At 45.3% G+C, this 16,048-nt stretch overlaps 2 protein-coding genes across 2 annotated transcripts; one reads left to right on the top strand and one right to left on the bottom strand.

Annotated features, from left to right (window-relative positions):
• Positions 1-3,550: 3,550 nt before the first annotated feature.
• On the top strand, positions 3,551-5,514 carry DCS_05709 (uncharacterized protein; the record flags this gene model as incomplete). The annotated part of the gene is made up of 2 exons (XM_040803011.1): positions 3,551-4,454; positions 4,688-5,514. 2 exons carry the CDS (start codon positions 3,551-3,553, stop codon positions 5,512-5,514), a joined length of 1,731 nt encoding a protein of 576 aa, XP_040658044.1.
• Positions 5,515-7,127: 1,613 nt separating this feature from the next.
• DCS_05708 (uncharacterized protein) lies at positions 7,128-8,285 on the bottom strand (the record flags this gene model as incomplete). The annotated part of the gene is made up of 1 exon (XM_040803010.1): positions 7,128-8,285. One exon carries the CDS (start codon positions 8,283-8,285, stop codon positions 7,128-7,130), a length of 1,158 nt encoding a protein of 385 aa, XP_040658043.1.
• Positions 8,286-16,048: the final 7,763 nt, after the last annotated feature.

Genomic DNA, 16,048 nt, shown 5'->3' with positions numbered 1-16,048 from the left:
CTTTACGGGTAAGGGTGTAATGGACGGGTCGGTTCGAAGACAGTCAAGTAAGCAAGTGCGCCCTGTTTCAGAAACCAAGTAGTATTTAAGACTAAAGCTTGACTTCCTTCTCTTGCAATTTGTATGCGCAAGAGGAAGGGATAGTAGAAGTATATCGCACGGACCAGGGAATCAATCACGCTGTTAGTAACAGCAATAAGGGGTGCCAGTTAGTAACTGGGCAAGAGTGCACAATTGGTAGTACCGAATTATACAAACGAAATGCGATTATTCTTCTAACTAAAGTGCAAGGGAAGTACGGCTATTTATGCCTACAGAGTAGTACCTTGTAGGTCCAGATTGTGGCTGCGCAGTTATACCATAGTTTGATCGCCCGTTTGGTCGCACAATGGTTTGATTGCCCATTTGGTCGCACAATGGTTTGATCGCCGTTTCGGTCGCACAATGGTTTGATTGCCCGCAGTAGTACTGTGGGCTGGCAATAGCTAGTAGCGATTGGGAGAGCGGCAATTGTTATTCCGATCAATTGGCTCCTGTGGTCGACTGGCTACTACGTATACAAGTTGTATTGTAGTAGTGAGTTGGCCGGCAGTAGTACTGCCGTCAGTCGTTCCGAGTTGTAGTTCGGAGAAGTAGTATGTTGTATACTCGATATGCTTACTAATACTCGCAGTATAGTATAGCATCTTTACTAGTAGTAGTACCACTAGTAACAATAGGATAGTATCCTATTTGGGTAGTCTTACTAGTATAAATACCAGTATTTTAACACTAATTAGTATTGGTTTGGTTCTAGGGGAAACTAGTAATAAGAGATCTCTTTCAATAGATTCAATTTAGTACGAAAGGAGGGAAAAGAGGCTGCCCCTAAGCGGCTACTTTTATCCTCCCCGTAATTGTGCCCCATACGATTACGTGATCCTAGTCTACTATTGGCCACTATATACATATAACATACAGTAACCTCAGACCAACCTCCTGATACGGCTGTAACAACCACAATTGTGACTGGCACGGTACCAGGAACATCAACTATTTTGCCTCATACAGATTGCACGCATCCCTGTACCACAAGCATTATTATTACACTGCCTCCTGATACTGCTGTTACTTCTATTGTAACAGGAACGAGTCCTGGTACGTCTACGATTACACCTCCAGTCAATTGCACACACCCTTGCACAACGACTGTTGTTGTAATAGTAACCTCGAGTCAAACCCCTGATACGGCTGTAACAACTACAATTACGACTGGCACGATGCCAGGAACCTTGACAATTTTGCCCCCTACGGATTGCACGCATCCATGTACTACAAGAATAATTATTAGTATGCCTCCTAATATAGCCGTAACAAACTACTACTACAGGGACAGTGCCTGGCACGTCTACTGTAATACCCCCAGTTGATTGCACGCACCCGTGCACGACAACTGTTATTATAACAATAACCTCGAACCAGCCTCCTGATACGGCTATAACAACAACGATTACGACTGGCACTTTACCAGGAACCTTAACAATTTTGCCTCCTACCGATTGTACGCACCCGTGCACTACAAGAATTATTATAACCATGCCTCCCGACACAATCGTAACAACAACAGTACCAGGAACATTGCCTGGAACGTCGACGATCCCGCCGCCGCCCGACTGCACTCATCCATGTACGACGAGCGTTATCGTTATTACGATGCCGAGCCAGGCCCCGGATACGGCCGTAACGATGACGGTGACCGGCACAGCACCCGGCACCTCGACGATCCCGCCGCCGGTAGGCTGTACGCACCCCTGTACGATAAGTGTCGTTATTGCAGTTACGTCAAACCAGCCCTCGGACACTGCCGTAACGACAACAGTTCCCGGTACTGTCCCTACTACAAGCACTGTTACACCGCCGCCCGACTGCACTCACCCGTGTACGACGAGCGTTATCATCGTTACGACGCCCAACCAACCCCCGGATACGGCCGTAACGACGACGGTTCCCGGTACTATCGCTACGACGAGCACTATTACGCCGCTACCCGACTGCACCCACCCGTGTACGACGAGCGTTATTGTCATTACGACGCCGAGCCAGGCCCCGGATACGGCCGTAACGACGACGGTTCCCGGTTCGGTGCCCGGTACGACTACGATTACGCCTCCAGCCGACTGCACACACCCTTGCACCACGAGCATTATCGTTACTACGTCGAATCAGCCTCCCGATACTGCCATAACTATTACGGTTCCCGGTTCGGTGCCCGGTACGACTACTATTTCGCCGCCAGCCGACTGTATACACCCATGCACTACAAGTGTTATTATTACGCAGCCTAATGATGTTGCTATAACTGTGACTACATTTGGCACAATTCCAGGCACTACAACTGTCACACCACCCGCTGATTGTACGCACCCGTGCACTACAAGCGTTATTATTACCGCTTCTCCTCTACCACTAAACTGTTCTGTGTCGGGATTTCTCGCTCAGCAAGCTGGTAGTGTTATGGAATTATATGGTGTGGACCTACTAACTGGTGAAGCAAGTCTCATTAATGGGAATATGGATACTGCACCATGGGCAGGCGTTAATGCTATTGGATATAATGTTATAGATAACTATATTTACGGGGCGACCTATACTTCATCGCTTGGACGGGGCAACTTGATCCGTATCGGAGCTGGAGGTGAAACTCTGGTATTGCCAATATCAATGCCTTTCTTTACAACTTGCGGCGACGTCGCTCCCGATGGACAGTTTTATATTTTAGGCGCCGAAGGCACTGGTAGTACTCCTGCATGGGCCCAGATTGACTTGTCCGACTCAAGTTCTCCTAGTTATGGCAATGTAGTTGCTTCTGGAACGACCCATATTGTCCCTGCAGTTAGGGACTGGGCCTATGTCCCTGGAGCGGGCAATTTCTTATGGACTTATGCGGATTCGGGAGCCTCGCCAAATGTCGTAGGCTTATTCCGTTGGGATTTAACGACTCATGCCTTTACTGGCGTTCGGAATTTAGCAACAGTTACAATTAGCTATACCTCCCACATTGGAGCCGTTTATGCAACAGCGGACGGTTATCTCTACGGCAGCGATAATGTTTCTGGCAGAATTTATAGGGTTAACGTTACGGGTTCAGAACCTGCTGAGCTCGTTTCAACCGGTCCCCAAAGCGGAGGGAATGATGGTGCAAGATGCGTAAATGCGCTTAATCCAATCTCAAGCGGCAGTAGTACCCAGCCTTTAGACACGGCCATAACGACGACGGTTACCGGTTCGGTGCCCGGTACGGCTACGATTACGCCTCCAGCCGACTGTACACACCCTTGCACTACGAGCATTATCGTCACTACGTCGAATCAGATCGAGCATTATCGTCACTACGTCGAATCAAATCGTACTTACTGTCACGGCTTCGCAGCCTTCAGATACGACCGTTACGACTACAGTATCTGGAACCGCTCCCGGCACCTCGACTATTACGCCACCGGCTGACTGCACGCATCCATGCACGACGAGCATCATCGTCACTACGGTACCAGATACGGCCGTTACCACGACGATGACTGGTACCGTTCCTGGCACTTCTACAGCGCCTTCTGATGTAGCCACAACTACTACGGTCTTCGGAACCGCGAGCGGTACGAGCACTATTACGCCGCCGATCGATTGCACGCACCCCTGCACCACTAGCGTCATCGTCACTGACGTTCCTTCGCCGCTCCCATGCAGCGTGCATGGTTATATTATCCAGGCGGGACAGAATTTCTATGGCATCGATTTATCAACAAGTCAATTCTCGCTTATCAAGAGCGGAATTGCGCCTGGCGTACGAGGTCCAGGCGTTATCAATGGTATTGGCTATAACGTCCTTGACAGTTATGTCTATGGTTTTATTCGCACTAATAATGATACCGGTTCGGTGCTCATCCGTATTGGAGCTGGGGGCGCGTCAACCCTTATTGGATCGGTCGTTCTTAATGCCGCCAATGGTTTCCCTGCCGGACCTGTCAACGGAACTATACGACCAAATATTGGCGACATAACTCCTGATGGTCAATTCTGGGTCACAACTGGAAGCGGGTCAGCGGGAGGCTGGGCCCAAATTGATCTAAGCCCAGGTGCTACATTTGCTACAATAGTTGCTATTGGAACATCTCCGCAATTGTTGAATATGCCTGATTGGGCCTACGTACCTGGTGGAGGCACCAATTATTTATATGGGCTTGCGTCTTCCGCTAATGCATCAATCGTCTATTTACAGCGATGGAATACTGTTACCCATCAATATACGGTTCTCGCAGACCTTGGCACAGCAATCGGATTAAATACGTTTGGTGCCGTTTTCGGTACAGCTGATGGATATCTCTATGGCCAGAATGGCTTCGATGGATTTCTTTACAGAATTAAAGTAAACCCACCGGGATCAGCTTTGGAATTTATTGCAGAAGGTCCAATCCCAGGAGGTAACTACGATGGAGCAAGATGCGTAAATGCTCTAAATCCTATTGGCCCTGATGTAGCTACACAACGGTCCCTGCTGGAACAGTATCAGGCACATTGACTATCACGCCGCCTGTCGACTGCACGCACCCCTGTACGACCAGTGTTATTGTTACTACGGTTCCAGATACGGTTATTACAACTACAGTTACCGGGACCTCTGTGCCCGGTACCTCGACGATTACGCCGCCGGCAGACTGCACCCACCCCTGCACGACGAGCGTTATTATAACCGTTGTCCCCTCGCCGCTTCCATGTAGCGTCAATGGATATATTATACAGAATTCAACCAACTTCTATGGCATTAATCTAACGACTAGTCAATTTGAGCTCATTAATGCAAATGTAGCACCCGGAATAACAGATCCGGGTACTATTAATACAATTGGCTATAATGTATTGGATAACTATATATATGGTGTCATTCGCACAAATAATGATAACACCGGCTTACTTATACGTATTGGAGCCGGGGGAGCGTCTGTTATTCTTCAGTCGGTAATCCTTAACGCTGCCAATGGTTTCCCGGCAGCCAACACTGTTCGTCCTAATCTTGGTGACGTCGATCCTAACGGTCAATACTATGGTACAACTCCAGCAGGAGGGTACTGGATCCAGGTCGACCTAGCCCCAGGCTCACCTACATTTGGCACAATAGTTGATAGTGGATCAGGTTCACTCCAACCGTTTAATATGTCTGATTGGGCTTACGTACCAGGAGGAGGTAATTATTTATACGGGTTCGCGAGTTCAGACGATATACAAACTGCATATCTACAGCGATGGGATATTACTACCCATGAATATTCCGTTGTGGCCAATTTAGGACCGCTTCCTAACAACGTCTTTGGTGCCGTTTTCGGCGCAGAAAATGGCTATCTTTATGACCAGAATGGTTATGATGGAAACCTTTATAGAGTTAGAGTCAACCCACCAGGTGCTCTAGAATTGGTAGCTAATGGTCCATTACCCGGAGGTAACTACGATGGAGCAAGATGCATTAATGCTCTCAATCCTATCTAGAGGCATGATACTTCATGAGTACTCATAATTATACGAACCGTTTCCTCTATTCACACGATTTTTCGCCTAGTGCCCCACAACGCCCTGCTATAAAAACTTAGTGCCTATGCAGCACAAAAATATACATACGAGTAATTCTACGCATTACAGTAAATAGCGTCTCTCGAAAATAAAGGGGAAAAGGTAAAATAGGAAGGGTGCGCAGTAGAAGTACAGTTGTACGGACTATCCAAAATGGATATCAATCGATACTGTTAGTAACAGTAGAAAGGGCACCAGTTAGAAACTGGGCAGGGAATACAGATTTAAACAAGTCAAATTGTAGTGCCAAGATGCGATTTAGAAAGACTTGTTTGTATTTCTTATGCTTGCTTATTTCCTATCTAGGAGTGTAGGAAAGGTAGGACCATTTTATGCCTAAGAGGTAGTACGACAATTAGTATAGTGTGCACGTATTGGAATTCTAATTGATTCCACACAATGCATCCCCGAACAATCTGCCTGCACGCAATGCAGTTCTAAATACTCTGGTTGAGTCATACTGCAAGTTGCATAGTTTATATATGCAATTGGTAGACTTAGTTGGTATTAGTGTTCGGTCGCGACAGTACAGCAGTAGTACTGCAGTAGTCAAGCGGGCCAGTAGTAGTACTACTAGCACGCAACTGTTAGTTGCAGTTAGGTGGGTCCTAGCGCGCAACAGTAGTACTGTTAGCGGGCAACTACAAGTAGTAGTTGGGAGAGCTTCAATTAACGGTCCGATCAATGATCTTGCTTAGTCGACCAAGTACTACTTGCACAAGACGCGCAACAGTAGTAGATTGGCTGGGCAGTAGTACTGCCATCAGTTATACTAATTCGGAGCAAGGAGAATTTGCATAGTAAGTGCAATTCGTCAACTCGATATACTACTTATACGTGCAGTATAGTGGTAGTATATTGGCGAGTAGTAGTACTACTGCCAGGTGTTGTATGTAGCGACACATATAAGATAGTATCCTATTTGGGTAGTCTTACTAGTATAAATACCAGTAATTTTAACAAATACTTTGTGAGTTGACTCTTTTAAATGCGTACTACTATCTGGACCTCTGGTCGGAAACGGGTAGTAGTATCGTAATGCTCTGTAGCAATCAAATCCTAGGTATCTGAAACGTCAAAACGAGCAGATACCTTATGATTTGACCCTTTTAGTCGCGTACTGCTACCTAGATTTCTGGTCGGAAACGGGTAGTAGTATCGTGATCCTCTTCTAGCCTTGCCAATCTGCGCCGTTCTTTACACACAGTACTGATCAATGTTGGTTCGGTTCTGGGGGAAACTGGTAACAAGAGATCTCTTTCCATAAATTAAATACGTACGACGGGAGAAAAAACAGCTTGCAGTAACGCGACCTATTTATCCCTTCTGTAATCGTAATCGCACTACGTGCAGTGCAATTACGTGATCCTATTCTAGGTATATCTACCCTTATGTACCGACCTGCCTCGGTCAATATATACACACAAGATTCCCATTATTGAAAGGGTTTTCTATATATATATTTACATATTTAGGTATGGATTTTCTGATTTCGGGGGAAAACTCGGCCTCACTAGGGCATGTGTAGCCCCCTAATCCTCATCCTCTAATGCACCCGGCAAACATTGCATAAGCTGTGACGACGCTGGAGTTGTCCTATAGAAAGTAACTTCATTTGACCCTGTAGGGTAGTCCAAGAAATAAGAAGAATCATGAGGACCTGTAAGCCTATTGATGGATTGGTCCGCAATGAAAATATTGGCTAAAACTGGATATATATACGGAGCCCCTAGAGTTAAGGACCCATATACTGGGGAAATAGGGCCGCCGCCGGGCTGGCAAAGTGTTGCCATTCTAAAAGGAATGTAAATAGAGCTGTGTGCGGGAATAAATAAATTATCAAGAGCTGTCTCAACGGCAAAAGTGCTATAGTTCGCACTACAAGGACAGCTAATAATCATTTTGCCGGATGCTTTGCCCTCGTTAATAGTAAATCCTGAAGTACAGATAGGATATTTAAATAAAGCATAATATGCATATAGACTGCCAGCATAGTTGCAATTACTATTTTCAGTAATTCTTATTGTATGGTTGCTTAGAATAGTAAAGCTCAGTAAATTTCCAGATTCAACTTGTGCTGTTGCTTGACTAGCACCAGCAGCAATAGCTGTAATTGTAAATGATATTATTGTCATATTACAAGAATTACAAGGAATCGTAAAGGATGGTATGGATAATACACCTTGTGAATTCGATGACCCGGAAAATGTTCCAGATCCACCAGAAAATGTAAAACCTGATGGAATAGTTATAGTTATAAGCACTCCAGCAACTGCAACTCCAGCTCTAGATGCAGATACAAAAGCATTCGACGAGCCAAAGGAGCATAATGAATCACAATACGAAGGCTTGTTAAAGGATAAGGACAACGGAATTGGAGTTAAGACAATAACGGTTCCCGGTATAGTCCCACTTGGAGCAACGGTAGTAGTGGAATCAATAGTACCAGTCCATGGCTGGGTCGTTCTTATATAACTGAAAGGCGTACGAATAATAATTGTGCCAGGGACGGTACCACTAGGATCAATCGATGTAGTATAGGTAGTAGTACCAGTCCACGGTTCCGTTGTACTTACATATACTATAGGCGTCTGTACGATAATAGATCCAGGAATAGTTCCACTATGTGGAACAGTACTTGTCGAGATAAACGTACCTGTCCACGGTTCCGATGTAGTTATATATACCATGGGCGTCTGCACGATGATGGTTCCAGGAATAGTGCCGCTAGGTGGAACAATCCTTGTCGAGGTAACTATACCGGTCCAAGGTTCCGTTGTAGTAACATATACTATAGGCGTCTGCACGATAATAGTTCCAGGAATTGTTCCACTAGGTGGAAAAGTCCTTGTCGAGATAAAGGTACCTGTCCATGGTTCCGATGTAGTTAAATACACCATAGGCGTCTGTACAATAATAGTTCCAGGAATAGTGCCGCTAGGTGGAACAGTACTTGTCGAGATAAACGTACCTGTCCACGGTTCCGATGTAGTTATATATACCATGGGCGTCTGCACGATGATGGTTCCAAGAGTAGTGCCGCTAGGTGGGACTGTCCTTGTCGAGGTAACTATACCGGTCCAAGGTTCCGTTGTAGTAACATATACTATAGGCGTCTGCACGATAATAGTTCCAGGAATTGTTCCACTAGGTGGAACAGTCCTTGTCGAGATAAAGGTACCTGTCCATGGTTCCGATGTAGTTAAATACACCATAGGCGTCTGTACAATAATAGTTCCAGGAATAGTGCCGCTAGGTGGAACAGTACTTGTCGAGATAAACGTACCTGTCCACGGTTCCGATGTAGTTATATATACCATGGGCGTCTGCACGATGATGGTTCCAAGAGTAGTGCCGCTAGGTGGGACTGTCCTTGTCGAGGTAACTATACCGGTCCAAGGTTCCGTTGTAGTAACATATACTATAGGCGTCTGCACGATAATAGTTCCAGGAATTGTTCCACTAGGTGGAACAGTCCTTGTCGAGATAAAGGTACCTGTCCATGGTTCCGATGTAGTTAAATACACTATAGGCGTCTGTACAATAATAGTTCCAGGAATAGTGCCACTAGGTGGAACAGTCCTTGTTGAGAGATCTATACCGGTCCAAGGTTCCGATGTGGTTATGTATACTACGGGCGTCTGCACGATAATAGTTCCAGGAATAGTACCGCTAGGCGGGACTGTCCTTCTCGAGGTAACTATACCAGTCCAAGGTTCCGTTGTAGTAATATATACTATAGGCGTCTGTACGATAATAGTTCCAGGAATTGTTCCACTAGGTGGAACAGTCCTTGTCGAGATAAAGGTACCTGTCCATGGTTCCGATGTAGTTAAATACACTATAGGCGTCTGTACAATAATAGTTCCAGGAATAGTGCCGCTAGGTGGAACAGTACTTGTCGAGATAAACGTACCTGTCCACGGTTCCGATGTAGTTATGTATACTATGGGCGTCTGCACGATAATGGTTCCAGGAATAGTACCGCTAGGCGGGACTGTCCTTGTCGAGGTAACTATACCGGTCCAAGGTTCCGTTGTAGTAACATATACTATAGGCGTCTGCACGATAATAGTTCCAGGAATTATTCCACTAGGTGGAACAGTCCTTGTCGAGATAAAGGTACCTGTCCATGGTTCCGATGTAGTTAAATACACCATAGGTGTCTGTACAATAATAGTTCCAGGAATAGTACCGCTAGGTGGAACAGTACTTGTCGAGATAAACGTACCTGTCCACGGTTCCGATGTAGTTATATATACCATAGGCGTCTGCACGATGATGGTTCCAGGAATAGTACCGCTAGGTGGGACTGTCCTTCTCGAGGTAACTATACCGGTCCAAGGTTCCGTTGTAGTAACATATACTATAGGCGTTTGCACAATAATAGTTCCAGGAATTGTTCCACTAGGTGGAACAGTCCTTGTCGAGATAAAGGTACCTGTCCATGGTTCCGACGTAGTTAAATACACCATAGGCGTCTGTACAATAATAGTTCCAGGAATAGTGCCGCTAGGTGGAACAGTACTTGTCGAGATAAGCGTACCTGTCCACGGTTCCGATGTAGTTATATATACCATGGGCGTCTGCACGATGATGGTTCCAAGAGTAGTGCCGCTAGGTGGGACTGTCCTTGTCGAGGTAACTATACCAGTCCAAGGTTCCGTTGTAGTAACATATACTATGGGCGTCTGCACGATAATAGTTCCAGGAATTGTTCCACTAGGTGGAACAATACTTGTCGAGATAAAGGTACCTGTCCATGGTTCCGATGTAGTTAAATACACTATAGGCGTCTGTACAATAATGGTTCCAGGAATAGTGCCGCTAGGCGGGACTGTCCTTATCGAGGTAACTATACCAGTCCAAGGTTCCGTTGTAGTAATATATACTATAGGCGTCTGCACGATAATAGTTCCAGGAATTGTTCCACTAGGTGGAACAGTCCTTGTCGAGATAAAGGTACCTGTCCATGGTTCCGATGTAGTTAAATACACTATAGGCGTCTGTACAATAACGGTTCCAGGAATAGTACCGCTAGGTGGAACAGTCCTTATTGAGATATCTATACCGGTCCAAGGTTCCGATGTCGTTATGTATACTATGGGCGTCTGCACGATAATAGTTCCAGGAATAGTACCGCTAGGCGGGACTGTCCTTGTCGAGGTAACTATACCAGTCCAAGGTTCCGATGTAGTTACGTATATTATTGACGTGTGTACAATAGCGGTCCCAGAAATAGTGTCACTAGGTGGCACAGTAATAGTAACAACAATCATTGTTGGACATGTTCCGGTACATCCAGCGGACGGCGGGATTGTACTTGTGCCAGGTGTTGGACCAAACGTTGTCTCTGTAATAAACCCACCAGTCGTAGTAACGATAATTCTAGTAGGACACACTCCCATGCATCCTAAGGATGGAGGAATAGTACTTGTACCAGGTGTTGGACCAAACGTTGTCTCCGTAACAAACCCACCAGTTGTAGTAACGATAATTCTGGTAGGGCACACTCCCGTACATCCTAAGGATGGAGAAATAGTACTTGTACCAGGTGTTGGACCAAACGTTAATTCGGTAATTATCCCACCAGTAACAGTAACGACAACCTTTGTAGGACAGCTTCCGGTACATCCAGCGGACGGCGGAATTGTACTTGTACCAGGTGTTGGACCGAATGTTGTCTCCGTAACAAACCCACCAGTTGTAGTAACGATAATTCTAGTAGGGCATACTCCCGTACATCCTAAGGATGGAGAAATAGTACTTGTACCAGGTGTTGGACCAAACGTTGTCTCCGTAACAAACCCACCAGTTGTAGTAACGATAATTCTAGTAGGGCATACTCCCGTACATCCTAAGGATGGAGAAATAGTACTTGTACCAGGTGTTGGACCAAACGTTGTTTCCGTAATAAACCCACCAGTCGTAGTAACAATAATTCTAGTAGGACACATTCCTATGCATCCTGAGGATGGAGGAATAGTACTTGTACCAGGTGTTGGACCAAACGTTGTCTCTGTAACAAAACCACCAGTTGTGGTAACGATAATTCTAGTAGGGCACACTCCCATGCATCCTGAGGATGGAGGAACAGTACTGGTACCAGGTGTTGGACCAAACGTTAATTCGGTAATTATCCCACCAGTAACAGTAACGACAACCTTTGTAGGACAGCTTCCGGTACATCCAGCGGACGGCGGAATTGTACTTGTACCAGGTGTTGGACCGAATGTTGTCTCTGTAATAAACCCACCAGTCGTCGTAACGATAATTCTAGTAGGGCACACTCCCATGCATCCTAAGGATGGAGGAATAGTACTTGTACCAGGTGTTGGACCAAACGTTGTCTCCGTAACAAACCCACCAGTTGTAGTAACGATAATTCTGGTAGGGCACACTCCCGTACATCCTAAGGATGGAGAAATAGTACTTGTACCAGGTGTTGGACCAAACGTTAATTCGGTAATTATCCCACCAGTTATAGTAACGATAATTCTAGTAGGACATACTCCCGTACATCCTAAGGATGGAGGAATGGTACTTGTACCAGGTGTTGGACCAATCGTTGTCTCTGTAATAAACCCACCAGTTGTAGTAACGATAATTCTAGTAGGGCACACTCCCGTACATCCTAAGGATGGAGGGATGGTACTTGTACCAGGTGTTGGACCAAACGTTGTCTCTGTAATAAACCCACCAGTCGTAGTAACGATAATTCTAGTAGGACACACTCCCGTACATCCTGAGGATGGAGAAATAGTACTTGTACCAGGTGTTGGACCAAACGTTAATTCGGTAATTATCCCACCAGTAACAGTAACGACAACCTTTGTAGGACAGGTTCCGGTACATCCAGCGGACGGCGGGATTGTACTTGTACCAGGTGTTGGACCGAATGTTGTCTCCGTAACAAACCCACCAGTTGTAGTAACGATAATTCTAGTAGGACACACTCCCGAACATCCTAATACTGGAGGAATAGTACTTGTACCAGGTGTTGGACCAAACGTTGTCTCAGTAACAAACCCACCAGTTGTAGTAACGATAATTCTAGTAGGACATACTCCTATACATCCTGAGGATGGAGGAATAAAACTTGTACCAGGTGTTGGACCAAACGTTGTCTCCGTAACAAACCCACCAGTCGTAGTAACGATAATTCTAGTAGGGCACACTCCCGTACATCCTGATGATGGAGGAATAGTACTTATACCAGGTATTGGACCGTATGTTGTCTCCGTAAGAAACCCACCAGTTGTAGTAACGATAATTCTAGTAGGACATACTCCCATGCATCCTGAGGATGGAGGAATTGTACTTGTACCAGGTGTTGGACCAAACGTTGTCTCTGTAATAAACCCACCAGTTGTAGTAACAATAATTCTAGTAGGGCATACTCCCATGCATCCTGAGGATGGAGGAATAGTACTTGTACCAGGTGTTGGACCAAACGTTGTCTCTGTAACAAAACCACCAGTTGTGGTAACGATAATTCTAGTAGGGCACACTCCCATGCATCCTGAGGATGGAGGAATAGTACTTGTACCAGGTGTTGGACCAAACGTTGTCTCTGTAATAAACCCACCAGTTGTAGTAACGATAATTCTAGTAGGACATAATCCCGTACATCCTGAGGATGGAGGAATAGTACTTGTACCAGGTGTTGGACCAAACGTTGTCTCTGTAATAAACCCACCAGTCGTAGTAACGATAATTCTAGTAGGACACACTCCCATGCATCCTAAGGATGGAGGAATAGTACTTGTACCAGGTGTTGGACCAAACGTTGTCTCCGTAACAAACCCACCAGTTGTAGTAACGATAATTCTAGTAGGGCATACTCCCGTACATCCTAAGGATGGAGGAATAGTACTTGTACCAGGTGTTGGACCAAACGTTGATTCAGTAATTATGCTACCAGTAACAGTAACGACAACCTTTGTAGGACAGGTTCCGGTACATCCTGAGGATGGAGGAATAGTACTTGTACCAGGTGTTGGACCAAACGTTGTCTCTGTATTAAACCCACCAGTCGTAGTAACGATAATTCTAGTAGGACACAATCCCGTACATCCTGAGGATGGAGGAATAGTACTTGTACCAGGTGTTGGACCAAACGTTGTCACTGTAATAAACCCACCAGTCGTAGTAACGATAATTCTAGTAGGACATACTCCCATGCATCCTAAGGATGGAGGAATAGTACTTGTACCAGGTGTTGGACCAAACGTTGTCTCCGTAACAAACCCACCAGTTGTAGTAACGATAATTCTAGTAGGGCATACTCCCGTACATCCTAAGGATGGAGGAATAGTACTTGTACCAGGTGTTGGACCAAACGTTGATTCAGTAATTATGCCACCAGTAACAGTAACGACAACCTTTGTAGGACAGGTTCCGGTACATCCTGAGGATGGAGGAATAGTACTTGTACCAGGTGTTGGACCAAACGTTGTCTCTGTATTAAACCCACCAGTCGTAGTAACGATAATTCTAGTAGGACACAATCCCGTACATCCTAAGGATGGAGGAATAGTACTTGTACCAGGTGTTGAACCAAACGTTGTCACTGTAATAAACCCACCAGTCGTAGTAACGATAATTCTAGTAGGACATGCTCCCATGCATCCTAAGGATGGAGGAATAGTACTTGTACCAGGTGTTGGACCAAACGTTGTCTCCGTAACAAACCCACCAGTTGTAGTAACGATAATTCTAGTAGGGCATACTCCCGTACATCCTAAGGATGGAGAAATAGTACTTGTACCAGGTGTTGGACCAAACGTTGTTTCCGTAATAAACCCACCAGTCGTAGTAACAATAATTCTAGTAGGACACATTCCTATGCATCCTGAGGATGGAGGAATAGTACTTGTACCAGGTGTTGGACCAAACGTTGTTTCTGTAATAAACCCACCAGTTGTAGTAACGATAATTCTAGTAGGGCACACTCCCGTACATCCTAAGGATGGAGGAATAGTACTTGTACCAGGTATTGGACCGTATGTTGTCTCCGTAGTAAGCCCACCAGTTGTAGTAAGGATAATTCTAGTAGGACACATTCCTATGCATCCTGAGGATGGAGGAATAGTACTTGTACCAGGTGTTGGACCAAACGTTGTCTCCGTAATAAACCCACCAGTCGTAGTAACAATAATTCTAGTAGGACACATTCCTATGCATCCTGAGGATGGAGGAATACTACTTGTACCAGGTGTTGGACCAAACGTTGTTTCTGTAATAAACCCACCAGTTGTAGTAACAATAATTCTAGTAGGACACACTCCCGTACATCCTAAGGATGGAGGAATAGTACTTGTACCAGGTGTTGGACCAAACGTTGTCTCTGTAATAAACCCACCAGTCGTAGTAACGATAATTCTAGTAGGACACACTCCCATGCATCCTAAGGATGGAGGAATAGTACTTGTACCAGGTGTTGGACCAAACGTTATCTCCGTAACAAACCCACCAGTTGTAGTAACGATAATTCTAGTAGGGCATACTCCCGTACATCCTAAGGATGGAGGAATAGTACTGGTACCAGGTGTTGGACCAAACGTTGTCTCTGTAACAAACCCACCAGTCGTAGTAACAATAATTCTAGTAGGACACATTCCTATGCATCCTGAGGATGGAGGAATAGTACTTGTACCAGGTGTTGGACCAAATGTTATTTCTGTAATAAACCCACCAGTTGTAGTAACGATAATTCTGGTAGGGCACACTCCCGTACATCCTAAGGAAGGAGGAATAGTATTTGTACCAGGTATTGGACCGTATGTTGTCTCCGTAATAAACCCACCAGTTATAGTAAGGACAATTCTAGTAGGACATATTCCTATGCATCCTGAGGATGGAGGAATTGTACTTGTACCAGGTGTTGGACCAAATGTTATTTCTGTAATAAACCCACCAGTCGTAGTAACGATAATTCTAGTAGGGCACACTCCCGTACATCCTAAGGATGGAGGAATAGTACTTGTACCAGGTATTGGACCGTATGTTAATTCGGTAATTATCCCACCAGTAACAGTAACGACAACCTTTGTAGGACAGGTTCCGGTACATCCAGCGGACGGCGGGATTGTACTTCTACCAGGTATTGGACCGTATGTTGTCTCCGTAACAAACCCACCAGTTGCGGTAACGATAATTATAGTAGGACACACTCCCGTACATCCTGAGGATGGAGGAATAGTACTTGTACCAGGTGTTGGACCAAACGTTGTTTCTGTAATAAACCCACCAGTTGTAGTAACGATAATTCTAGTAGGGCACACTCCCGTACATCCTAAGGATGGAGGAATAGTACTTCTACCAGGTATTGGACCGTATGTTGTCTCCGTAATAAACCCACCAGTTGTAGTAACGATAATTCTAGTAGGACACATTCCTATGCATCCTGAGGATGGAGGAATTGTACTTGTACCAGGTGTTGGACCAAACG

Source organism: Drechmeria coniospora, chromosome 02 (genome assembly GCF_001625195.1).
Source record: "Drechmeria coniospora strain ARSEF 6962 chromosome 02, whole genome shotgun sequence".
In the NCBI taxonomy this organism is placed as follows: Eukaryota; Fungi; Ascomycota; class Sordariomycetes; order Hypocreales; family Ophiocordycipitaceae; genus Drechmeria; species Drechmeria coniospora.
This window is presented reverse-complemented; position numbering and strand designations above follow the sequence as displayed.